General features: G+C 38.8%; 1 protein-coding gene across 3 annotated transcripts in view; it reads right to left on the reverse strand.

Moving 5' to 3' along the window:
* CMYA5 (cardiomyopathy associated 5) overlaps positions 1-26,527 on the reverse strand; it is a 95,198-nt gene that overhangs the window by 31,086 nt on the left and 37,585 nt on the right. Inside the window, exons 2-8 of one of the 3 annotated variants that reach the window (XM_081053435.1) lie at positions 17,896-26,225; positions 16,010-17,775; positions 13,132-13,227; positions 11,544-11,777; positions 9,722-9,744; positions 5,257-5,375; positions 939-1,088 (exon numbers count right to left, since the gene is read on the reverse strand). In XM_081053435.1, coding sequence (XP_080909561.1) covers positions 939-1,088; positions 5,257-5,375; positions 9,722-9,744; positions 11,544-11,777; positions 13,132-13,227; positions 16,010-17,775; positions 17,896-26,225 — 10,718 coding nt within the window. Of the gene's footprint in view, positions 1-938; positions 1,089-5,256; positions 5,376-9,721; positions 9,745-11,543; positions 11,778-13,131; positions 13,228-16,009; positions 26,226-26,527 lie in introns of all 3 variants that reach the window. The other 2 variants (XM_081053434.1, XR_013993624.1) reach the window with 2 other exon arrangements.

The following is a 26,527-nucleotide window of genomic DNA, read 5'->3' on the forward strand; positions in this document are numbered from 1 at the left end:
ACTATGCCTATGGTTGCTTTTCTTACTTTTTTCGTAATTTAAATAAGAATCATACAACATCTCAAAAGACTTAAAGATTGGTAATAGTGAAATATAACAAATTCTTTATTACAAATCGGGTTCCTGTGGCACATCAATCCTGTCACATGCTCACCTGGTTTCTAAAATATATGGGTCTGTCTTCAACCCAAAATGCCAGCACTCTCATCTCTGATTCACCAGGAAGTACAGCCATAAACTGCCTGGCTTCTAGATCTTATTAGAAGTCCTACTGAACAGAGAGATATTTACAGAGGCTCAAGTGTAAGAAATGTCATCATCCACTCACCCCACTAAGCACTTTCACCTCTATTTATGCATTCATTTGGGACACCAGAAAACTACACCATATCTAGGCCCATGCCTTGAGAAGTGTAAACTCTGAATTAACCTTTATAATTTGTTTATAACTTTTATCAAAGGTAGAGCTAAAAAACAATCCCAATCCAATGCTGCATTTGCGTTAAAATTATTGTGGAGGACACTGTCATATGTATAGCTCATTTCTCTTTTACACAGTGACACACATTGCACTTGTCTTTTAGACTTCAGTACTGATTGAAACTTTGTTCTCCCTGAAACTCTGGTGTGTTACCTCCTTTCTGAAAAGGAGAATCACCTAATTGTGTCTGTTATCCTCAGAACTCAAAGTCAAATTTGAATTTCTGTTACAATAGTCATGTTGACCACTATGATATACACGCATTTTTTATTTCCTTGAACCTGATTTCAAAATTTTGCTTATACGTTATTTCATTATATGGTTGTTGGTTTGTTGTTGCTTTTATAAGTGGCTATCAATGCTTTGTGGAAAGCATCATAATATGTATATGATTAAATGCTTCACATTAAGATGCAGAAATGTGCACATGCACCTGTATCTGTGTTAGCAACCCTACCGTTTAGTTCTTGGTCATCTTGTGGCTCCTCCATGCAGTAAACCTGGAATGAGTCAATGACATCTTCCTTGTTTATGCTCCAATAAACTGCAATTGTTGTACTAGTGGCGGAATTTGGTTCCTGAGGTTCTAACCTAGGAGGCTGTGGAACTGGAATATAAGCAAGAATTATTATAACTAATGCTGTTTTTATTGATTGACTTTTTTCTTTTTATAAAAGTCACTTATGCTTGTTGAAAAAAAAATCAAACAATACAGAAATACATAGAGTAAAACTGGCAGGCTTCCCTAGTTCCCAACAGCCCCAGCCCCAACCCCAAGGATAATCCTTGGAGGCAACCACTGTTACAGTTGAGTGTGTCTCCCTCCAAAATATATTCTATGCATGTGTATATATGCACATAAAACACACATATAATAGAAATAAACAAAAACATATCCCCAAATGGGATTACTTGATAATATTCTCCTGTAGTCCTATATTTAGAGAAATTAACTTATACAGCATACAGGAGGTATCAAATGATTTGTTTTTTCTTCAAAACAAAAACTGACTATGCTTTCCCAAATAACCAATGCTATATCCTTCTAAATCAATATGGAGTCTATATTCACAACAGGGACAAATGAAACATTTTTAGCTATAGTTGCTATAGTTGCTAAAATCATCATCAAGGCTAAAAAAGGCTAAATATCATCAAGGCTAAAAAAGACTTCCACAAATAAAATATGAAAATATACTTTCAGAATTTGCTCTTCCCAACATGACTATATTCACAAAGTTGTTTTTTTTAAGTTAAAATATAAAAATAACATAAGGAAAAAAAGTACCCTACTAACTGATTCACATATAAGGTTTACCTATCTAGTAAAACTCTATTGTTCTGAATTTTAAAGACAACAATATTCTCAAGTGTTTTGCTAGAGATTTAAAAAGTCTGGAATTATGCAAATTGAACATAAATGGTATATACACCACTACAAATCAAGAACTTACGCAATTCTCCTCCAAATTTTGGGGATACAAAAGCATTAAACATATTTTACAAATTAGAGGTAAAGGTTATTCCCATAGTTGAAAAGATGTCATGTTTTTACATTTATTTTTGTGCTTATTTTTTTCCAGTCAACAATTTCCTGAGAGATAAACTTACTAGAAATCATATGGGCCAAATTTATGAGGCTACTTTATTAAAAGTCAGTACTGAATGAAAAGAAAACATGGTTAGTTCAATAAGGAGTTAAAAATGAGGGTAAAAAATGGGTCCAAAGAATGAAAAAAAGAGACAAACTGAAGAGATTCAATAAAGAGCTAAAGGGCTAAAGAAATACACAGGTATGAAAAATGAGAAGCAGGATAAGAGAGTGGTTAAGTTCATGAGCTTCAGAGCAAAGAGGTTGGCCTAAAGTTAAAGACCAGATCCCCCACTTATTAACTGTGTTATCTGAGCCTTGGTTTCCCCATCTTTAAATTGAGAAAACAACAATAACAATAATACCACTTCGTCCCAGGGTTGTTGTAAGAAGCAAGATAATGTATATTCAGTGCTTAGCAAAGTGTCTGACACCTAACAAGTACTAACATTTAGAAGGCAAAATGGTCCTGGCAAGAGCACAGAAAATAAAGGGGAAAAGGCAAGAAGCCCCTTGGGGTGTTAAACTAGGGATCCACCGTCTGGTAAGTCACAGAGGACTACAGAGGCAAGGCATGCTGAGCAGGCTGCCGGTCAGGCAGGAAGCATGCCTGTCAGAGCACCTTCCCAAGGACAGATAATGGTTCAGAGATCCTTATGCCATCTTTGACTTCATTGTCTTCCTAGGAGGAAATCAGTGTCACATTCTAAAGGAGTCCATCCAGATGAATGCAGTACAGTAAAATTTCATGTTGCCCAGGTTTATGGAAGAGATAAGCAGAATGCTTCAACTATTGTCAGTCGTCTTTGAAGCAGCATTGGGGAACTCCTTGAGACATGAGCAATGAAAATGTTCCCCATTTTTTCCTATGAATTATACATTGAGTGATATTTGCTTTTTAAAAATGGTAACATCCTTTCAAAAATATCTCTCTCTGGTAGCTTAACCAAGTTAAAAACTACTAATTGACCACCCCTCCCCAAATCACCAAATTTTAAGGAAGATGTAATTGTAGGAAATTAAGCAAAGCACGTAGGCTAGAAGTAATTTTGCACTTAATGTGCTCCTTCCCCCAAGAACATTAAAGTTAGAACATCTTTTTTCAAAAACAGGAAACACTCTTACTTTTCAAAGTATTCTAAAATTAAAATGGGAATAAGAATATTTTATGGATGTAATCTAATTACAATGGCTGGATTTACAATTTCTGTGATAGATGAATATCAGAGACCTAGATTTTATATTACCAACTCTGTTTACACTTCTGTAGTAATAAACTTGAATAGGAGTAATGCCAAAAACAACAAAATGGGATTTTAAGGCTTCTTTGCCAGAGGCTAAGGAATTGGGTGGAGGAATCACCCCCGTGGGTTCCCTCTGCCTGATGAAGTATGCCCTTAAAGAGCTGTCACACTCAGGGAGCTAAGCATTAAATCAACTTGGACTTCAGAACCTGTGCCCAGATACAGATTCTCAGTCAAAAAAGTCCCCAGGACAGCAGTATCATTCACAGAAGCCAAAAGATGGAAGGAACCCAAGTGTACATCAATGGGTACATTGAATGGATAAGCAAATGCAGTATAGACCTACAATGGAATATTATTCAGCCTTAAAAAGGAAGGAAATTCTAACACATGCTACAACATGGATAAACCTTGAGAACAGTAGGCTAAGTAAAAGAAGCCAGTCACAAAAGACAAATATGGTATGATTCTATGTATACCTTGTTTCCTCAAAAATAAGAGCTAGCTGGACAATCAGCTCTAATGCGTTTTTTGGAGCAAAAATTAATATAAGACCCAGTATTATATTATATTATATTATATTATATTATATTATATTATATTATATTATATTATATTATATTATATTATATTATATTGTAACATGTTATATTAGACCTGGTCTTAAGACTCGGCCTTATATTATAGTAAAATAAGACCGGGTCTTATATTAATCTTTGCTCCAAAAGACTCCAACACACTGTGTTCCAATTCTGTGACGCAGCATTTCTTTCTAAGAGATCAATTTCCCCAAAACGCCTTGGAAGTACTGGGACTGCTAGAGCCGCTCTTTCTGAATGAATCATTAACACTTAGTGACAATTTAACTCTGTGATCTCTCAAATATATAAAATGTCCTCTCACTGCCCAGCAGGTATTCAAAGAATATTCTTCTAAATGAACAACAGCATATAATGAATCCCTTAAAAGCAAAAGATCTACTCTGTTAATCAGAATTTCTTAGTTTGCAATCACTGCTCTATTTAAATGCCTCTTAAAAACATAATTAAGAAAACACCCTTTTGTTTTGAGATATTTGTAGAGAAAATCCGTCAGGATAAATGACTGAATTTTTCACTTTATACAGGGTTGGTGGGGTTTTGGTCTTTTTAAAGACACAGTAGTAGCCTTTTACTAGTTACTAAACTAAAACTCTTCGTACAGAAATGAAATGAAAATTGTCAATTTAAAAACAGCATCTGTCTTTAAGTTGGTTTTAAAAGAATGTAGCATCTTTTAAGGAGGACATCTGAGGACATGTTACAGTAACTGCAACTTGGTAACTTGACTGAAACATGGCAGCTTTGAGAAATTTAAATACGTTTCATTGTCTTGTTTGTTAAAATAGCAAATTAAAAAAATATTTTGAAGAGCTGGCAAGATGCTTCTGACAGCTGAGTAGGAGGCTTCTGGCTACATACAGAGCATGATGCTGAGCTGTTAGTTCTCTTAGCTAATCTGTTTAGCTTGAAAGAAGGAAAAAGGACTCCATTGAAGAGGGGAAAACCACTCATAAGGAAAAATCTGTTCAATACGTATGAAGATATTTGATTTATTTTTCCTTCTATACCTGGCTGCTGGCATGAAGCAAATAATCTCTAGAAGAAAGGGAGAGAAATCCTACTTGACAAAGGAAAATAAGAGGAGAGCTTTTGGTTCCATTGCAATATCCTCCCACCTTCTCGCTATCCCAGAACAGTCACAAGGCTTCAAAGTGAAATATAGTTTATAACTGAAATGGTATAGTAGTCTCAGGCTTTATTTCAAAATCCAACGTTAAATTTTTACAACTAAGATTTTCCTTTTTCCAGTTATATTTTCCTACATTCAAAAACTTTGTGAAACAAACAAAGGAAAACTGCCAAATTTCATCAAGGTAATTAATATATTAAAATTCCTACCAGCCACTTGTTTTAACATCTGGTCACTTCTCGCCGAGCTGTCATCGTAATGTTCAAAAAGTGAAAATGCAGCAGGCATTTTCTCTAAAGAAGCAGTGCTCTCCATTGCAGAAAGCAACCTATCAGGGAAAAATATTTCATATAAATCAAGAAATTATTAATATACAGAATGAAAGCAAAATACAATTGTTCAAAATGAACTTGGTGGTGGGGTTTTTGTGAGGCATTGTATCCCAAAGGATTTAAACTGTCTCAAAGTCTAGAAATATATGTCTAAAATGTATTTATCCTTAGGATTCTTTGGTGCAATTGGTAATATTAGAAATTCCATTCCTATATCCTCGAGTCTGAAAAGATTTTGATGATCTTAATTTTGTATCTATAAAGTTAGTCCTAAAAATAACTACATTTTAATTAGAAATAACTACATTTTATGTAGTTATAAAAATAACTACATTTTATTTATTTCCTAAAGCTATAAAGGTTCAGAGTCTGTCTGGATATTCACATATTGTATGATGTCTTTGCTGTTCTCAACCCTCATTATTATGCTTGAAGTCATTTAGTCTTTCATAAAATATGTTCCCCTACTATGTGCCAGGCCCTGTTCTGGGTAGTGGGGATACAGCAGTGAAGGAGGATAAAGTCTACCCATTCTTAAAAGATGAAACCAGCCACGGTTTATAAATTAATAGCTTTTATAGACTCAAGACCATCTAAGGAGGAATGCCAACAAATACTAACTCTTAAAAAAAAAAAAAGAAGTAAAAAAACAAAAAAACAAATACTAACTCTTAGCACTTGCATCAGGTGAAATCGGGGCTTTAAAGGAAAAAAAAGAAGCTCAATTCTGAAGAAGGAGAAGGAGCATTTATCTTTAGCAAGTGGGGCCTCAACGTTGGTTAGGAGCTCTCCTCTGTGCAGCTGCCTCCCAGAGGCCTGGAATTACCTGCCAGCAATTAGGCAGCCGTGAAGCGCTCCACTGCCTTCAACATCATGGACTCTTTAGTTTGGGCAGCAGAGTCACCTCTAAGCCTTTGCACTTGCTGTGGGAACTTTTTCTTCTCCTAGATACCTGTATGGCTCCTTCTTCACCTTACTTAGATCTGCGTTCAAATGTCAGCTCCTCAGAGAGGCCAGCCCTGAATAGGCTAAACACGTGGTGCCCGTCCCCTCTACCCCTTACCCTGCTGCGCTTTACTTCCTCAAAGTTGACACGACCTATTTGTTTTGGTCTGTCTACTTCACAGGATATATAATCTAGATGCCGGAAAACACTTTGTTTTCTGCACTCCTGCATTGCAATCTGTTACTTGCTATATAGTAGGCATTGAATAAGTACATTTTGAATGAATAAGAGGACAAAGTTTCATTTGCGTGAGAATATCAGGTCTGGTCAATTTTTTATCAATGTGAGGAAAAAAAGGATTATAAAATATAACTGAAATATTTAAAGAGTTCCCACTATGCTTACTAGTGTTAGAAATAATGAAATTCACTATAATTTGATTTAGGAAAGCTGTTTCCAGTAGCACCTTCAAAGAGGAGGTGACATTGGGCTGAGTTTTAAAGAATGAATAGGCGTTTCCCAGGCAGAAATGGGAGTAAGGAGGGTGTAGATAGAACAGTGTGGATAAAGGCCTGGAGTTGTGAAAAAGTATGGCACATCCCTGGGTTACCTTGAGAATTAGGAAATGGGGACAGAGATGAAATAAAGTAGTTTGATTGTGAAGAGCCTTTCATGTGTACAAAGAGTTTCCGTTTTATCTTTTAAGGCAGGGAGAGCCACAGGGAAGTTTACACAAGGGAAGTTCAGAAGAATGCCTGGCAGGAGTCTGAGAAAGGATCAGAGCAAGTGGACTAGACAGGCAGTGAGGTCAGTTGGGAGGACCCCACTATGCCAGGTGAAGGAAGACAACAGGAGCATAAATTAAGGCTTTGGGGATGCAGAAGGCGAAAGTGACAGACTCTGAAGTGATAAACAGTGGTGACTAGTACATATACTAAGCCCACTCAGTACATGTCACTGACTAGTTAGACGACTTTTTGTAGCACAGACACTCTGGCTGTAGGTACCACAAGTAAAATGTTTGTGTTTCTCCATACGTACTGACCTGTTCAACTTTAACATCCGTATGTAAAAAAATGAGTGGACATATTTTTATGAGCATGTCCTGCAATGGTTGTGACTCTCTTTTCCATTATTAAAACACAAAAGAGCACAACAGAGAACAAGAATGCACCCTCTTAACAGAACAGCATTTTCTAAGCAAATGTGTTCTTCAAAATATGGAAATTTTGAGTCTAAATATGCTTGACAGCATTCCTTAATTTAAGCATTTTCAGTGTTGAGAAAAATCATTGACTATACAAGCACTGCCTTTAGAGACATAATATGAAGGGAGAAAAAGCATCAAGATCAAAAAACACCCTCCAAAAACAAAACGATAATTAGCACTTTTCATAGAGAAGAATACCAGTAACACTGAGACTTTGAGGTACAAATTGTCTTGAGGACATGAAAGGCTTCTTCTTGAAACAATCAACCTTCATCACGTGTGCACACATGTGCATGTTTAACAGGGTTTTCTTTGATCATATATCTTCATCAGATCCCGAATTTTGTTGTCTTTTTTTCTTTACTGGTTATCCCAAGTGACATGCAGCTTTAGCAAAGATTAACTCACTGTCCATCATACAATGAAACCAAAAGTAATTAAAGTAACAACACAGATGAACAAATTCAGGCACAAAACTAAAGAAAGGATATTTAGAATTCAGTGGGTGCCAATTCACACTAGCAAGTTAATATGCTAATGTTTAGAAAAGTAAAAATGTACTATAGCATTTTTTAAGGTAAAAGCATGTGCCAATTTTCATTCACCGAATTTCCATGCCAATCAGTGTCTTCCATGAGTGGATGAAATATAAATAAGTAAATACGTATCTATACTGTCCAGCGTATAAGAATAGCACTATAAATCCTTATACTTTTGGATAAAAATCAATATCAATAATGTATACAAGAAATGTATAATTTTTAAAAAGCAAAGGAAACAGGGAACAACGCCTGGGTATCAGTTTTCCTGACCTGCCTGGTGTGCCTCATGCTCCTGCGTGAGAACTGGTCAACAAGCAGATACCTCGGCCCACCCGGGTTCTCAAGCAGTGGGTCTGACGTGGGGTCCCAGCAGCTCTGGGTTAACAAACTGCACAGCTCATTCTGGCTGTGAACTTTGGAAACCACTGGGCCACAGGACAGATTGTTATAAACCAGAGGTTCTCAACCCCGCTGTGCATTAAAATCACTTAGGAAGCTTTAAAAATGCCCAAGCCTCACTCCAGATCAATTAAACCAGAATCTCAGGGGGTTAAGATTCAGCCATCAGCATTTTTAAAAGCTCCCTGGGTGATTCTATTTCTAACAGAGCCACTATAATAAAACTCTCATGGAGTAATGTCAATGTTAATACTATACAAATTATTTTCTTAAAACTTACTGGCAATATTCTGTTGAATAGATTTTCTAAAAGGTAAACAATTTCTCTGTGCAGTTTTCACTATCTAAAAAAATTAGATTTCTAATTCCAACCCACATTCTATATTTTAATATATCACAAATACAAATTTCTGATTTTACTTTATGCTAGCTCACAATCTGGCATTGAAGTAAACTGAAGAGAATGGTCACAATTTTAGAAATTTACAGTAAAAAGGTAAAAAAGATAAAAACATAAGGCTCAACCAGTAGGAAAGACCTCATGTTTTGCTATGAGACAAAAGGAAAAAATGTGTCGGATCAGTATGAGCATTTCAATATCAGAAGCTCCAAAAGATAAATATAGATCTGATGTTATGTGTTTTTACAGACATTTCCCAATTTTTGTTGAGTGTTCTGCCTTTCAAAAGAATGAAGAACTTCTCCTAAATTGGGTGTTAAAAACAACAGCACAAACAAATCAAAAAAGGAAGATTCATTTAGGTTAGCTGAGCAGAAAAAAAGGGAAGATAAATGCATGCCTATCTTTTGAAGAGAAGATGAGAGAACATTCCATTAAGATTATATTAACTTATAAAATTACTCAAGGCAGATATGAATGATTCTTTCAAATACTCATATTTAACTAATAAGTCTAAGTATCTACAAAACATTCTGCATGCAGTGACAGGAAAGATGATCTAGATTGGGTCGAAAATACAGCCTATGAGTACATCTTACGGAAGCAGTTAAAAAATCTACACTATGATAATTGTTATTTAGCTAAAGCACATGCAAGTTTCTTTCAAAGCTGCCATTTAGCTTTTAAAAGCACTGTGTCTAAAAGTGGACATCCAGTAGCTCACTACATGTATGTATTTTTAATTGGTAGTTCATTTTCTATAAAGCACCAAAATATTAAAGATAAAGCATACATACAGTCATGCTATTCTCAGCCACCACTACATTATGTCATGTTTTATATACCTTTCATTGATTTCCTCAAATGACTTATGAGGGAGGGAAGAAGAGAGAGAGAGAGAGAGAGAGAGAGAGAGAGAGAGAGAGAGAGAGAGAGAATTATTAACAACAAAAAGAAAAACCAGCCTAGAATATTAAGGTTATGCATGTTCTAAAATCTTTATTCCTTAGCTTCCCCTGAGGTTGTTTCTCTTGGGCAGCAGGAAATTTGTGCTCAGAAGGAATGGGGGGGACAGGGAGGTCTGTGCAGGATGGAGTTTCTTGTTCTGCTCTAACTCTCTGTGATCACCAAGGCCAGCAATGAGCTGCTTATGCTTTGCTTCTCTCTATGAATTAACAAATGCCTTCCAGAATAGAATTCTCCAAAGCGACAAAAATGACTTAAATTTGTTCAATGTGGGATATATACCAAACATGTAATCAGTAGTTATCTCTGGGTGATACCTTCTCTGTGCTTTTCTGTAGTCTCCAAATTTCCTAAAATGGATATATGTTGCTTTTATTAGCAGGGAAAAAAAAAAGTGTTTTCTTGTTTACAATTTGTTCTTCTAGAGCAGGGGTGTCCAAACTGTGGCCCGCTGGCCAACTGCAGTCCACAATCCATTGTTAATTGGCCCGCAGCAAATTCCAAACATGTATTTAGTTTACTTAAATAAACCAGGTGAGGCAATACGTACTTCACCTCGAGTGAGTGGCCTGGCTGTTTGTGTATTTTACCGTATATGGCCCTTGGTAAAAAACATTGAAAAAAGTTTGGACACCCCTGTTCTAGAGAGAAAAAAATACTCTTATCAAACAAAGGTAAGGTTCTTAGGGAACACAAAGCACTTTATTAATGTTATAGTTCACCAGAGGTGCCTAATTTTTAAATATTAAAGCTTTGCCTTAAATAAACATAAAGCAACTGAATGATTTTCATTTTCCTTTGAAGATGCTATGTTCATCTCACCTAAATTTGCTCTGGCTGGAGGTATCCCCAAAAGCAAATCAAAAGCCTAACATTACCCCATTTTGCTTTGCTCTATCTCTAAACTTTACAGGAGGCCTGGGGAGCTTTGAAAGGGAGGTCCCCACTCATCATACGATGGTGCTTTCCTCCAGTTTGACAATAAGGTTTGGGGCTGCCCTCAAAGAAAGTATCTCCATTACTCCTGGTTAATCCTGGATCCGTGGAAAACCAGTATCTTACTGAATGTTCTAGGGAATTAGGGGAGCAAAGGGATGCTTCTGCGGTGCAACTTGCAGAGCACTGAAAGGAATCTCAGTCCACAAGTTACTCATTTGAGTGAAGGGACCTGGTTTTCAGGAAGACCCTTATAAAAACGTCAACATGTTACCTGAGAGAGATGTCATATGATGTCACCCTTTTGCATGCTGGAAGTGTACCAAAATGTTACTCTCAGCCACTTGGGGAGACTCAGAGGTAATAGGCCCTGTGAGCGGTCACTTCAGATTAGGGAGTGGAGAGGACAGGCATGATGAGGCCATGCATTGGAAGATCTGGCCCCACAAAGAGCATGCCATGGATAAGGTTTTCAGGCTGCTTTCCTTTCCTCATAGAAGGTGACAGATCCATTGTGACAGAACAGACACATGATGCCGTGGTCTGATTTCCACGTATCCTTCAGCTGGATCTGGGTGTTAGGGATTAGCGGGGCCTTTTCCATAGGCATTAGGTCTGCCCCAACAATTTTTAAATATCAGATTTGTAGAAACCCCCCCACTGAGATATATATGATCCTAGGGAACATCGGAAGATAACTTTTTAAAAGTAGACTTGGGCTAGAGTGGGTGCAAGGTGTTTGGGCCTGTTTTAATTGGTGCTTACAGTCAGGAAAACAGTCTCGTCAAGCTCCTCGGCTTCTCTCACGATGGTCTCCAGCGTGTCCTTGGCCGCGTCCATGCTCTGCAGGAAGTGGACCATCTGGTCATGCAGGAACTCCATCTTCTTTTTCTTTACTTCCTCAAAACTCTGGGCTTTCTCATCATACTGTGCTAAAACCTTCTTCATCATCTCCTCATTCTGTTCTTCCAGCCTTTTCTCATTTTTACTACAGTTTTCCTAAAACAAAACAAAACGACTTCTGAATGAAATGAGAAGAGTATGTCTTTTTTTTTCTTTGTCTTTTTTTAAGAGAAACACCAGCTATTTAAAGAATTGACCTCTGGCATCCTGATAAGAGAATGACAGATTATGTGCACAGTCTGAATTTTCAATCCACCAACCTCCCTTTCACATAGATAGCTTTGCAAGAAAATTCACTGTAGGAGCCTCATCAAGAAGGATTTAGTTAATGAAACACCAAAAAAAGATATTTGTAGGGACGTCTTGCCCAGCTGCATTCCCACATGATAAAACTTGAAAAGACATCACAGTGAATGGAGATCCATGCCCTTCGGGCAGTGGAGAGGGTTTAGTGCTATTTTTACCACTCTACTAAAATCATACAGTGAGGGAGGTAGCAGCCAGGATATTGGACAGGGTGCTACATTCATAAATGCTCTCCAGGAAAGCTGCCCCCACAGGAGAAACTTTATTGCCCATCTGGACAAATCCAGATGCCAGGCTGTCCTCACTAGAGGGCTAGTGATAAGGTGATCATATAATTTATTGTCTAAAAGGGATACTTTGGAGTGGCACTAAAAGTAATTAGCAGGTGTAAATTGATCTACAACTGGAATTAAGCAGACCTCTCACAAGCAAACTAGGATGTGGAGTAGCTCTAGTGATAAGGAAATTGTGCACCAGCCTTCTGCACTGGTCCTCTGCCACTCCTGATTGACAAGTGGGGATGCCTGGGCCATCTCTGTCTGCAGGTGGAACATGCTATGCTTTCTCTTCACTGCAGAGGGAGCAGAGGCCAGCAGCTTAGGAGGGCATGAAATCATCCAAAACGGTACCATGAGAAACACTCATTTGTCCTGGGCATGGGACACTGGTCAGTGACTTAGAGCATTTCTACAGAGCTAACCCAGCAAAAGGCAGGATGGGAGAGTAAATAAGAACTCAGACCTGAATACAAATCTTGTCTCTAAACTTATGACCTTGGGCGATATATTTAACTCTAAGTCTCAGTTTCTTATCTATAAAATGGAAACAATAATAACACCTATCTCACACGGTTATTGTGAAGATTAAATTGGATAAGGCATGTAAAGCATTTTGCCCTATCATAGTAAGTGCCCAATAAATGTCTATGTGTTTTTAAGGGCAAGTCATGTATCCTTAGACAGAAAGTAGTCTCACTGGTTATACACAGATGGAAGACTTTAAGGACCTTCACTTTTAATGGAACAAAACAAACAGTGGCAAACCACATATGCACACACAAACCCCAATTCAGATCCTTCTAGCTCAGAATCATTTACTTGTGATGCCATGAACAAACCAAAGTAAAAGGAATATGGTAACTTACCTCAATGGTATTAAAAAAAGATTCTATCTCACTAACAAAGGCTTCAATCCTCAAGGACTTTTCTTGTAAATTTTCTAGAAATTCTGCTAATTGAACCTGAAGAAAAGAATTAAGATATCATTAGTATATGACATTTGAGAAAAGAAATTCAAGCAATGAGGTCCAATTTCCTTATAAATTTAGTATGGTTGGTAGATTTGCTATACCATGTTAACAAATCAATCTTACTTTTTTTGCTGCTTCATCTAAATTGACTAGAGATAATTCTGTGATAAACAACTAGGAGGTTTGTGAGTGAGAGCAATGGAAAGACTATTTTCTCATACGAGATGAAGGACTTCTTGGTCAGTTGGTGAGTTTCCAAGTATATTTGCTTTAGTGGACTATGGATTTCAATGATTTCTCCTTAGTAAGGCTTTGATTTTATATATTGTCTTTCTTCTAATAGCAGGCTTTTTGCTGAATTGGTCCAACGTATCTGAGTGGTCTCCTCACATTTGTGCCAGTGGCTCAGGTGAGCCTGAAGCACCTGTCCCTAAGAGGGACACCAGACCTGAAATCTAGCATACCAAGTGGAAGCTATCTACGAAAGAGACCCAAAGGTTCTAATGATCCTCAAAGGGTTAAAATACTCAAGGACGGCCAGCTAGAAAATGTTTGGGTGATGTGGGAAGATGGTGCCAACTTTATCCATAGTTATAAACATCGCTGTCATCTATCCTGCTAAACTTAACAAGTAACAACACAGAATAACAGAGCTTCATCTGTCTGATTCACTACTCACAGGATGACAGAGAAATTACACTGATGGAAGCCCATTCTTTTCTTGGACTCTTTCTCACCTCTATGCCTTTTCATAGGGTATTCCCTATCTCTATAATGTCCCTGCTGCCCTTGTTTGCTGGAGGAACTCTGTGTTATTTAAGGCTCACCCAAGCTTCACCTTTCTAAGACACCATTTCACGCCAAAAGGTTAATTTCTCAGAATGCTGCTGCCACAGCAGTGTACTAATTTGGGGGAGCTAAAAATCCATCTTCCTTTATTTTCATTTTCATTCCCAATAATTAGCATAGTTCATGACATGGAATGGGAGGTCAATAAATATTGAGAAAGAAGGGAGAGACTGAAGAAAGAAAGTAAGTTATAGACAAAAAACCCACCACAATGGAGACGAAGTAGGGGGAGAAGCCAGGTCCTGGGTAATCTGTAAAAGCAGCCATCAGTTCCTGAATAATCAGACATGGCCTACTCACAAGATGCTAGAGAAGTCTCAAGTTCCAACTTTCAAAATAGATTTTTAATTTTTAAAAGTTGCCAACCAACTCTTCATCTTCACCAATGATTTAATGAAAAAGAGCAAGACCCTTTGGCTTTAGTCAACTGTTTTATTCTACTTTCTCATACTGTTTGAAGAAGATATGGAGAAAAAAAATTTTAAATGGTTTGAAAGCGGGGGACATCGTATCTCCCTGCTTTTGAAATGTTTTAAATTAACAATATTTAGATAGAATGATATTTTAATTTCTAGAGAAATTAAACATAATTGAAAGACTGAAAAATAAGACTGAAAAAAAAAATCTAGTCTTCTTTTTGCTGACAGTGCCCAGTAGTTGTTAATTAACAAAATCACATGTCATCAAAGAATGGGGCACATATCAGTGCTGTTCATGCATCCCAATGCCTGAGAACTTATCAAAGAAATCACTCCATTCCCTACCCCTAAACGTTACCATGTAAAGTTTCAACAAAATTTCACCCTGGAGAAATAGAACCAATATCAGACAAGTGAGGAAGGATTAATTTTCTAGGGAAAAAAATGCCCAGCTTCTAATGTTATCCTATTAAATCAAAATGAGACTTGCAATTATGTAACAGTGACCTAACTTAATAATCATATTGCAAATCACTATCACTAGCAAGTCACTGAGCCCAGCAACGTGAATATACAACCAAGAGCATGAGCTCTGGTGTCAGACAGACCTGGGTACCAACCCTAGCTCCGTCTTCCATGACCTTGGGCAAGTCACTGAAACTACCTGGGCCTATTTCATTATCTGCAAATTGATGACATGACAAGGTGATTGTGAGGATTAAAAGATACCTTGTATATAAAGAGCTTAACACACTGCCTGGCACAAAGTCCTCAATTCTTGTTATTATTCTCATTTTTAGATCATTCTGGCTACTCTGTGGAAGATGGGTTGCAGAGATAAGAATAGGGCTTCAGGCAGAAGGCTACTGAAAGCTAGAAGGGAATCTCAAAGACTAAATGGTTGATTTTCACTAATGTCTCTGGGGAAGTGGAGTACTTATAATCACATCCATAAGGATATGTGTTGTAACTAACTTTTTAACATTGGGAGTCCATAGACATAGCCAGAAAGAATGCAAAGGTTTTCCATTTCAAACATCAATTTGAGAAATAAAGAGGAAATATGGAGGAAACTGAAATTTAAAATGTCTTCCTGTTTTGTTCTTTTTATAAAACTTGCAGTTAAATTGCTCAATGGAATAGAAATGTGTATTTTTAAAGGATGAGATTGTAGGTAATTGAAAACAAATTGTTTTGTACTCAAAAGCATTATATATTTTACAATTTAAAATTATTTGGCTTTTTTGGATAATGTTAAGGGTTACTGCTATAAGACCCCTCACAGGCGGCAGCCCTCTCTTATTTATCGTGGTTTTCCCAGAACCTAGAAAAATACCTGGCACATAGTGCATACCCAATAAATGTTTGTCAAGGGATCTTAACTAAATGCCTGGTGAAATATTCTTAGTTTTTTTTCAGACTAACTATTATGCCTAAAAATGAATGTATTAAATATTGGTCATTTCTTAAACCGAGAAAATAAGAAAACAAATTAATGTATTTACCTTTACAGCACTTATAGCTGTATCAAGCGTTGAAACCTCATGGTCTTTATGAGTGCCAAACATCTTGTCAACAGCAGAAATTGGGCTTTTGCAAGTGTAGCAATATGTGTCAATCTGGGACTTTTTCAGTTCCTTTTGTTCCTTCTCGGCAACTAACTCTGATGATCGTTGGTCTTCTTCTGTCCTCTTTCTGTCCAACTCTCTCTGTTCAGCAGACATACCTTGTTCCACCTCACTTACAAATTCATTTTCACTGACGTGTTCAAAGGATTCCTTTCCTTGAGAGAACAGGTCTTCAGGGGTAGAGACTGAATACGGTTCTTCTGATAAAGTGTCTTGAGTAACCACTTCATAATTCTGGGATTCAGCAAATTCATACTCATCCTGAATAGGGCTATTGCGGAGCCTACCTTCACTTGGCTCAGGTGGGACCATTATGGCAGGTACTTCTTGCAGCGTTTCCTGAACACACGTAGCACCAGGTGCAAATTCTTCCTCTGGGAAGGTCACTTGTACTGGAACATTCACATTGACCTCGGGGTTTGCATTTGCTGCTTCATGACTCTGACTGCTTGTTTCATCTACGCTTGCCAGAACATGATGGGTGTCTTCAAATGGAACTGCATAGCTTACCTTCTGAGTAACCACTGTGACTTCCTCAGCAATGGGAGCTTTTCTCTGCGTAGCTACATTGTCCGAGGTCTCCAGGTGGCCTCCTGATTCTCCTTCCCTGGAAGCAGCTTTCTGTTCCTCTTCCAGCCTCTTTTCCCCAAGAATAGTTCCAAACCTCCCCCAAACTTCTCCTTCTGCTGCTATTGGTTGGTACGAATCATCCTTACCAACTGTTTTTTCTTCCAGACCTTGACATTGGTCCTTTTCAGTTATAGATGTGTCATGGAGAATGTCATCTTTGAGTATATACTTCTCAAAGTATATTCCGGTTCCATCTTCAGTATCAGAATCTCTGCTTGGAAATGATGCCTCAGAATTCATGCTGTCACCTTCAGAAGCTGTCTCCCCTTCTTTCTTTTTCTCTCCAACTGCTTCTTCGTACAGATCCTTGTATAAAAATCCAAGTGCAGGTGGCTCTTCCAGAAGTTCGGGATTAATGGCTTTAACAGTGGTAGGAAATATCTGGGTTCGTGACAAAACTCTTTCCTCTGCATCAAACAAAGGCATCCCAGGTGACTTTGCGTCCACATCTCTGTTTGTACTCTTTGGAGCATCTCTGTCAGATGATTTTTGAATAACCAAAGACTTTTGGGTCTCTAGGTGAGGTAACCTGTTGTAGTCCTTTTCTGGTCCATAAAAACTTTCATCTAATTCCACCAACTCATATTCACGTTCGAGGGCACCTTCCTCTGAACTTTCTGGGAAAGAGATAGTTTCTTCTGGAATTTCCTTTGAGAGTTCTGCTTCAACCTTTAATTTCGATAGAACTTTCTGTTTTTCTGGGTCTGGGGAGATGTTATAATCTATCAATGTATATTTTTCAAAATAATCCTCTTCACTGGGAATTGTGGGCTGATTAAAGGCTAAATCACCAGTTTCTGAATCTGTGGATATCTCTTTTGTTTTATGAGTTTCCTTTTGTTTACTTTCTGTCAATGATGTAACTTTTTTATCAGAATCTTCTAACTTACTCTTTAATGTTTTATGGCAAGCAACTGCCTCACTATCATCATGAAGGGGTAGAGTTTTAAATGAGGTCTTCTCTTCCAAATATTCTAACTTATCTTGCATTTCTTCGCTTTCTTCCTGATCAACTGAAGAAATAAATGCAGGAGCATGAATATTCAATATCTCGCAGCCTTCAGAAATGATACTGAAGGCACTCTTTTGATCTTCAGAAAGTCCAGCTGGCTTACTAGTCATTTTAAACCCACCTTTTTCATATGTGTCTTCAGGCTGCTGGGATATTTCTCTAGTAGAAGCCATTTTATCGGCACTGGTTGTTGATGCATTTCTTATAAATTGAGCATAGTTGCTGCTTGCTGAAGAGGGTGGTTCGTTTACATAAGCTGATTCTAGAGCGTCCAAGTGGTGCTTTGAAAGAACAGGTTGTTTAGACATTTCAGATGTTTGCTCTTTAGATGTTTGAATAGTACGGACTGTATGCCTATCTGCAGTCAATTCTTGTCTCGTCACTGCACTAATTTCTTTGTTCCTTACTGTACTGATTTCTGGAGAAGCCCCTGAAACAAGTGTTTGTGGTTTCACAGATGACAACAAACGTGATGGTGTTTCCAAGGTCTTTGATTCACCCACGGGACGATCTAAAATCCTTTCAGATTGTTTAGCTGGAGATCCTTGTCTCATACTTTCTTTTGTGATATCTATTGAACCATCCTTTGACAGTTCTGACACCGTGACCTGTCCCTTTTCTTCACTGTGACTCGCCATATCCCTGCTTGATTTTTCCAATACCAGATTTCCTTCCTTAGGAAAAGAGCGGTTATCTATTTCCTCACAATAAGGAAGATCTACTGGAATGAAAGCCTCAGGTTTCTCCACCAACACTTTACTTTCTTCTAATAGATGTGGTTGGGTTCCTACTGTCTTTGTTTCCCTGATTTCTGGGTGAGCCTCTGAGATCATGGTTTCTGATTTTTCAGTAATTGATATAGTTTTAACTAATGAAAATGGTTGAGTTTTACCCAAAGAATGACTTAAAGAGACATCTGATTCTTCAGTTATAGACCTGGTTACATTCATAGAATAAGGCTGAATTTCCTGCTGCTTCTCTCCTTCTGAAAATACATGTGACTGCTTTGCTTTTTCTTCTCCTTTCTCCTCCTCAATAAGTTTGTGTCTTTCTTTGTGGTCTTCGTTTTGATGGACTTGCTGCAGCACACCAGCAGCTTTTGATTCTTCCAATTTAATAGATCCATGTGTAATTTGTGCCTTTCCAATTTCATTATCTCTTAGCTCTGATGGTGCCACAGTTTCTTGTTCTTCTGCCAGCACCATCTTTTCTGCCAAGGAACATGATCTGGTTTCCAAGTTATCTTTCTCCTCAGTTGGACTAACAGACCTGAGTTTCATTTCTTCTTCAGAAATTTCCAAGGAAGTAGGTTTGGACATTTCTTTCTTTAGTCTATCTTCACCAAGATCAATAAGACTGCCTTTATATTCTTCTATTGGCAAAATTATTGACTTTGGCTTCTCTGATAGCTCCATGGTATTTTTACTTGTGAAGCTAGATGAAGCTGATTTGGGCTGTTGTGGCACCTTATCTACTGCATCAAATGAAAAGAGTGATTTTTCTGTTTGATCACTTCTTGGCTCTTCCTGAACAACAGAGATACTCCACTTAGATGGAGAAGAGATTTCTGGCTTCTGGGCTCTTTTACTATCAGTGACACGAAGAGGAACAGCATTTTTGGCTTCTTCCATAATGGATTTCTCACCCATGGGAGAAGAAGATTGAATTCCAAGACGTTCCTCACCATCAGCAGAAGTAGCTACTGAGTTTAGGTCCATTTCTTCTGAATAGTCTAGGGTTTCTTTCTTGCCATGATCTTCACTGGACACCTCAAATTTGGATTCTGGCTGTTGTAAATCTTCTACATTTGATAAAAGTGTCGGTTTTTCTTTAAAATCTTGACCTTCACCAGATTTAACCCAAGTCCCTCTGGATCTCTCAGCAGCTGTAAGTTTTGCCGCCGGTAACAGATGGTCGGCTGCTTTCTCAGTTGTATTCAAGTCCTCTGGAGCTGTACCTTTAGGCTCTCTCTCAGTCACTGCTTTTTCTACAGATTGACTTGGCTGAGTTTCTAAATCTTCTTTTTCAGCAACTTTGTTACTTGCAGTGCTTGATCTAAAAAACAAATTGGACATCCATGATGTAAAAGATGAAATTCCTTTCTTTCCCTTTTCCTCAGAAAGTCCTGGTTTAACTGCCTTTGGCTGCTTAGGCAGCTTTTGTGTCTCCTCAGGTGGTTCTGTGGGTTGAGGTGCTTCATTTTCTTGGATCGAGGAGAGGGATTTTATTTGTGTGGGTATTTTCACTTCAGAGACTGGTTTCCCCCTCTCATTAGCATCATCTACAACCTTTAACTGAACTAGTTTTGATTCTTCTAATGGCTTCTCTCCAGGTAAAAGGGATATACTGCTGTGTGCTTCTTTTCTATTGCTCAATGCAGGTTCTACATCTTTTGCCAGGAAATGGCCTTCTTTGACCTGTTCCACTGCTGGGCCAGACACTGATTTCTGGAGGATTCTTTCAGAAGGTAGCTTGATTTCTTCCTGGCTGTCTTCTTTGGGAGGCCTGGTAAATTCTGTGTCTGCTTTCTCCAATATTGAACTTCTACTTCCCACAAAAGAAATAATCTGTTTCCCCTCTGCTTCACTTCTCTGTACATTTCCAGCTGGAACTAAAGATTTTGGTTTGGGGGCCAGTTGTATTTCTTCAGAAGTCTCAGTTGATAAGGTCTCTTCATTACCCCTGGAGATATCAAGAGTAGATACTGGTTCTTGTAATGATAAATGAGATTTTTCAGCAGAATGTGGCAGAAGCTGCTTTCCGGTTTCGTCTTTGTCTGACAGAGTAGCCTTAAGCTGCCCTGCCTTCACGTCACTGCTGCCAGAGGAAGCTGGCTGCACACATCCCAGTACTCTTTCTGCATGGTGACTTGCCAAATCCCTTTCTGGCTTTTCCACCATCCAGTTTTCATTCTTTGAAGGAAGAAAGGCCTCTTTCATTTGTGTTTCTTTAACAGCTGCAGACTCAGTTGTCATAAATGATTTTGATTCTTCTAAAGGCAAATTCTCTTTCATAATTGAAAGTTGTTTAATCCCCAGATCTTGTTTATCCACACAAGATGTACTTACATCAGGTAATTTCACAGCCTGATTGTAACGAAGTGGTTTTTCAGGCTTCTCTTGTTCCCTGAGGAGGTCAGAAGAAGCAATCTCTGAGGGTTCGGTTATACTCTGAGGTACAGGGAACAAATCTGGTTGGTCTGTTTCTTCATTTGGTGTAGTCACAGTATCTCCTGTTACTTGTGCCTTCAAATTTCCTGTTGGCTGTAATGAGCTTATTTCTTGATTGCCCCCCCTTTTAAAGTCAGCTGAATGGTTCAACTCTTCCGATAATCCTTTTAAAGAAATAGTATATGGCTGACATTCTTCTTGGTTGTCTCCTTCAACTAGAGAGGTGAGTGGTTTTTTTGATTCTAAGCTGGCTACCTTAGGAGAGATAGATTTAATTTCTTGCTTCTGAGGTTCCTCCTTAAAGCATGATGAAACCTCCAAAATTTCAGGCACTATAGTTGACCCATGAAGTTCCCTGTTTTCCTCTTTTCCTTCTCCTTTGCTCCTAAGCTCAGCAAGGCCCTTTTCTAACATAGAACCCCCCGTTTCAGTTGTAGGAGATTTTATTTGTTTGGTATCTATAGACCCACTTTGTCTACCTAAACCACTAGTGAATTCCAACCCAGCATTTGGTGATTCTGATACTTGGTGTGGCTTGTCTTTCTTCTCAGGCCCTAAAGAGAGCTCTGCCGCAGCAAGATCTTGTTTTTCTGACAGGAAATGTCCCTGAGCTGTAGAAGATGTCTCCATTGCCTGTTTGTTCTTACCATGACTGAAGGTTGGTAATGTAAGAGCTAAATCATCTGACTCTAAATTTTCCAGCTCGGGAGAAGAACTTGCCATCTTCTCATTTTTGTCTTTTGGAACTATATGTTTGGGTGCAGGTGACACGTTTTGTGAGGAAGGAAGTTCAGTTTCTTTTTTCTGCATCTCACCACCTAGGCTGGGCGAAATCACATGTTCAGGCCCTGACACCTCTGAGGCAGACACAGAATTCTTTTTCTGTGATAAAACCAAATGTTCAGAGTCAAGGACTGTCGAAAATGATAGACCTTGTTCATTTTCTACCCTTGCTTCCTTGGATGCCTCTGCATGCTGAGAAGACACTGTTTGGGTTATTGGCAAGCCAGGTGTAACTTCTTCAGTTTTTGCCTTTGAGAAAATAGAATGCTCTGGTATAGAGGATATGCTTGGAGGTGAATCAAATTTAACTTCCTTCTCTGCTTCTGACCAAGCTGGATGTTTGGATGCAGCAGTTTCAATGGGAGAAGAAATAGCTTTAATTGCTACGTTTGCTTCTTCTTTAAGAAGTGAATGCTCATCTATAGATGTTACCAATGGTGGCAAACCCCTTCCTAATTCACTCTCTCCTCCTTTGGGATGTTCTCTAGGGGCGGTAAGAGATAACTCTGTTGGGATTTCTTCTTTTGCTAATTTGGTTAAGCTTGAATCATGCTTAGTTACAGATGTTGTGGTTATCGAAGAGCTGGGTTCAATTTCTTTCTTTATTTTTTCTGAGAAATCTAAAAATTCTGGTGCAGATCGTCCATGTTCAACTCCTGTTTCCACTCCTGGTGAAACTGAATGCAGCACCGTAGGTGCACCGGTTATTTTAGAATCATGTTTCACTTCCGTTTTCACTACTGATAAAATCTCAGGTCCAGATGGAGATGTTTCCTTTACAGGTGAACATGGCTTTATTACTTCAGGCTCGTTCCCTGACGACTTTCTCTGTTCTAGTTCAGATGTCACAGTTGGAGCTAAATTGGGTTTGACATCCTTCTTTCGCTCATCTACCAAGTCAGACAGAACTGAATATTTCTTCCCAGATCCTGCAACATTTGGAGGCTGAGGCTCCATTTTTTGATCTTGTGATACATGTACTGTAGCTTCTTGAGAGTCGGGCACAATTTCTTCCTCACTTTTAACTTTTAACAAAGCCATCTGTTCATTTGCAGCTTTTGGAGTGAGCAATGCTTTGGGTTTTTGTTCTTTCTTAAGAACTGAATCAGGTGACACTGAATCCTGAGATGAAGGCAAAACAGGTTTGGTTTCTTCCTTTATCTCGGATGGTTGCACAGGGAAAGAAACAGGTGTTGTACCTACTGATGAACTAGTCTTAATTTCTCCCTTTCCCGATTCACTGGTAAAATATGGTGGAATCAAATTTTCAGACTTAGCTTCTAAAAATGCTTCAGATCCCTGCTTCTGTGCTAAAATGAGATCTTCAGATACAGATGCTGAAGTTGTTTGAGCATCTGCTTTCTCTGCTTTATTTGTTGCAGGTGACACACTCAAGTGTTCAGGTGCAGACGTCAGATGGGAAGGTTCAGCTCGTTGCTTCTCTGATGGACTGAGACGCTCAGGTACAGGTGTAGAAGCTGTGGATTCAACTCCTTCCTCATCTGCTTCTGAAAGGCAGGAATATCCTTGAGCAGATATTGCAGCTAACAGTAAATCAGGCTCAATTTCAGTTTTCTTTGTTTCTGGAATTCCATATGAGGGGAGTGAAATTTGTGATGCTGAGTCTGGAGAAAAAAGTTCAGCTTCTTCAGTGTCTTCATCTGACAAAATAGTGTGCTCAGATGGTGATGTTAAACATAGTGGAGAATCAGACTCAAATTCTCTTTTCTCTGTTTCCTGAGTTGCGTAGGGTGGAAATGAGAATTCTGACGCAAATGCAGAGTCTGGAGAAAAAGGTCCAATGTCTTCTTGCTCTTCTTCTGAGACATTCATAGGTGAGGAGGTGCCTTTTAGATTTAAAGGAGCACTGTGGACAATTTCTTCCTCCTGTGACTCTGGTGTTGCACATGGTGGTGCTGAAAATTCAGAAACAGAGGTGGAAGAGGGTGGGTACTGCTCTATTTCTATTGTCTCTTCCTCCGATGGGACCACATATTCAGATGGGGTGGTTGAAAGTGGTGGGGCTTGGTATTCAGAAGTCAATGCAGTTGTGCATGGAGGGAGAGAGTGTTCAGTCACAGAGGCCACCTCTGGGGAATATGGCCCAGCGTCTTCCTTCTCCTCTTCCGACAGAATCATGGGCTCAGAAACGTCTTTCGATTTTAATGGGGACACATCATCAATTATTTTCTTTGGGGATTCCTGTATTACTTGTGGTGGAACTGCATATTGGGAAGTCAATGTTGAATCTGGTGTGAAACGCTCACTTCCTAGATCCTCTTCTGATAGGATTTCATGTTCCGACGCAGGGGTTGAAAGCGGTGGTGACGGGCACTCAGAAGTCAATGCAGTTGTGCATGGAGGGAGAGAGTGTTCAGTCACAGAGGCCACCTCTGGGGAATACGGCCCAGCGTCTTCCTTCTCCTCTTCCGGCAGAATCGTGTGCTCAGAAACATCTTTTGATTTTAATGGGGACTTATGGTCAGTTTTCTTCAGTAGCTCTTTTGTTGCCTGTGACGGAATGGAGTACTCAGAAGCTGATGTGGAATCTGCTGTGTAACGCCCACTTTCTGAGCCTTCTTCTCCGGACAGGACCACGTGTTCTGATGTGGCTGTTGAAAACAGTGGTGGCTGGCACTCAGAAGTCTTCTCAGTTATGGATGGTGAGAAAGACTGTTCAGATGCAGAGGCCGAAGCTGGGGAACGAGGCTCAAATTCCTCATTCTCCTCTTCTGACAAAAGTGCACGTTCAGATAAAGGTTTTACATTGAATGGAGAACCTGGCTCAACTTCTTGCTTCTCTAGTTCCTGGTTCATATCCTGTGGGACTGAATACTCTGATACAAAAGCAGAATCAGTTGAAACAGATTCATTTTCCTCTCTTTCTTCCTCAGACAAAGCAACGTGTTCAGGTATTGATGTTGTCCGTAATGGTAGAATGGTCTCCTCTTCTTTCTGCTTCTCCTCAGGGACTAAATGTGGTGAGAAGGGCTCCTCAGAAACTGATGGACTTTCTGGGTAATCAAGTTCTATGATCTCTTCTTCTACTAAATTAGAATCTTCAGACTCAGGGGTAGCAGCTATTGGTAGAGAAGTTTCTATTTCTTCTTTCTCTAGTTCCTCTAACACTAGCGGTTCAGAAGGAGAAATGGATGGCTCAGGCATGTTTTCTTCCTTCTCTCCTTTGTCATCAAGATGAGGAGGGGTTAGTTGTTCAGAAACTGGTTCTGCCCTTTCTAGTGAAGTTAGGTCCAGTTCTTCTCTCTCTGGACCCAAATCTTCCTGGACAGATGCTGCCAGATCTGGCGAACCCGTTTCCAGAGAATCCTTCTTTGCCTCCAGTGAAATGGAACGGTCAGCAGAATATATGTCTTCCTTCTTTATGTTATCCACTGAAGATGGTGAGACTAAAGAGTCATGCTCTGCAGTTACAGTTTCTTGTGAATCAGACTCAAATTCTTCCTTTGCTGTTTCCAGGAACCCAGCTGCAGATGTATCGGGTGTAAGAGAAGAAGGCTCTGTTTCCCGGGGTTTTGCTTCATCAGCTGCCTGTTGTGACACGGACTGTGGAGGTTTGAGCTGTGTTTCTTGTTTTGCTGTGTCATTACTTGAATAAGAGGAAACTGTGTGCTTGGTGACAGGTGCAGCCTTTAAAGGAGAATCAGCGTAATTTTTCTTTTTATCCTCGCGACTGACTAAGGAGGTCAGGGACTTTGATCCTTTGGAGCGTACACCTCCCCAAGGTGAAGTGAGCTCTTTTCCTTTATCATCTTCTATGCTTTGGGCTACTAATTTGCCTGTTTTGGAAACTATATTAGAATCATGATTGCCCGAATCTGGCTCTAGACTGATGGATGACTCTTTCCCCTTCCTATAATGTATTTCTTTAATTACATAACCCTTTGGCAATGTTCCATAAAATTGTAGAGGAATTAATTCTTCTTTAACTGAATTAAACATCTTAATTTTATATTGTACTGTTCCTATGTAGACAGGCCGTAACACTAATGGCTTGTGTTCTTTGTATATTGCTCCAGTAATAGGTGGTATATTTGAGGTGGTCTTTTTTCTCATTTTATCATAATTGCCAGTAGGTGACTTATCTTTCTGGGTATTTAGTACTTGGCTTTCGGAAATTAAAGGATTATCTTTTTTGTTTGCTGGGACATCTTGGGATTCAAAAGAATTTCTTTTTTTGTTGCCTTTCCGATGCAACGATGGTGAGCCATGCTTTGACTTAGGCCTTCTTTTCCGAACCTTTTTAACTTCATCCACAATAAAAGAAACATTCCCTTCAGAAGAATTCATAGTCGACCCTTCTGGGCTACACACTCCAGAAGTCTGACTTTCCTCCGAAGCCCAAGGAGTGGAAGACCTACTTGAATTGGTCTCCCAGGTTATTCCACTATCTTCCCGCTGAACTGTCACCATGGAAAAGGAGGGGTCAGATATGATACACTTCTGCTTGGTCTTGCCCTCTTCATCCTGGTCTGATAACCTACAGTAAATAATAACATTAATAATTATATATTTATAATAAAAATAACATTATGTTATTTAATAGAATAATAAGTAAATGTAATTTTACCAAGTAAAGGATTAATGTGAAATTAAAATAGAGATAAATATTGCCATCCATATCAAAAAAAGGAGAAGTATACAAAATAAAGTTTTAAAATTGTCAAATTCAATTACACATCCCAGGCTGAAATGAATCAATATCCCCAAACTCAAAAGAACCTAAAGTGAAATTCACCACCTCCCCTTATCAGGATTACACCCCTGACGTCCCGTGGCTCA

Source organism: Rhinolophus hipposideros (assembly GCF_964194185.1).
Source record: "Rhinolophus hipposideros genome assembly, chromosome: 7".
NCBI classification, from domain to species: Eukaryota; Metazoa; Chordata; class Mammalia; order Chiroptera; family Rhinolophidae; genus Rhinolophus; species Rhinolophus hipposideros.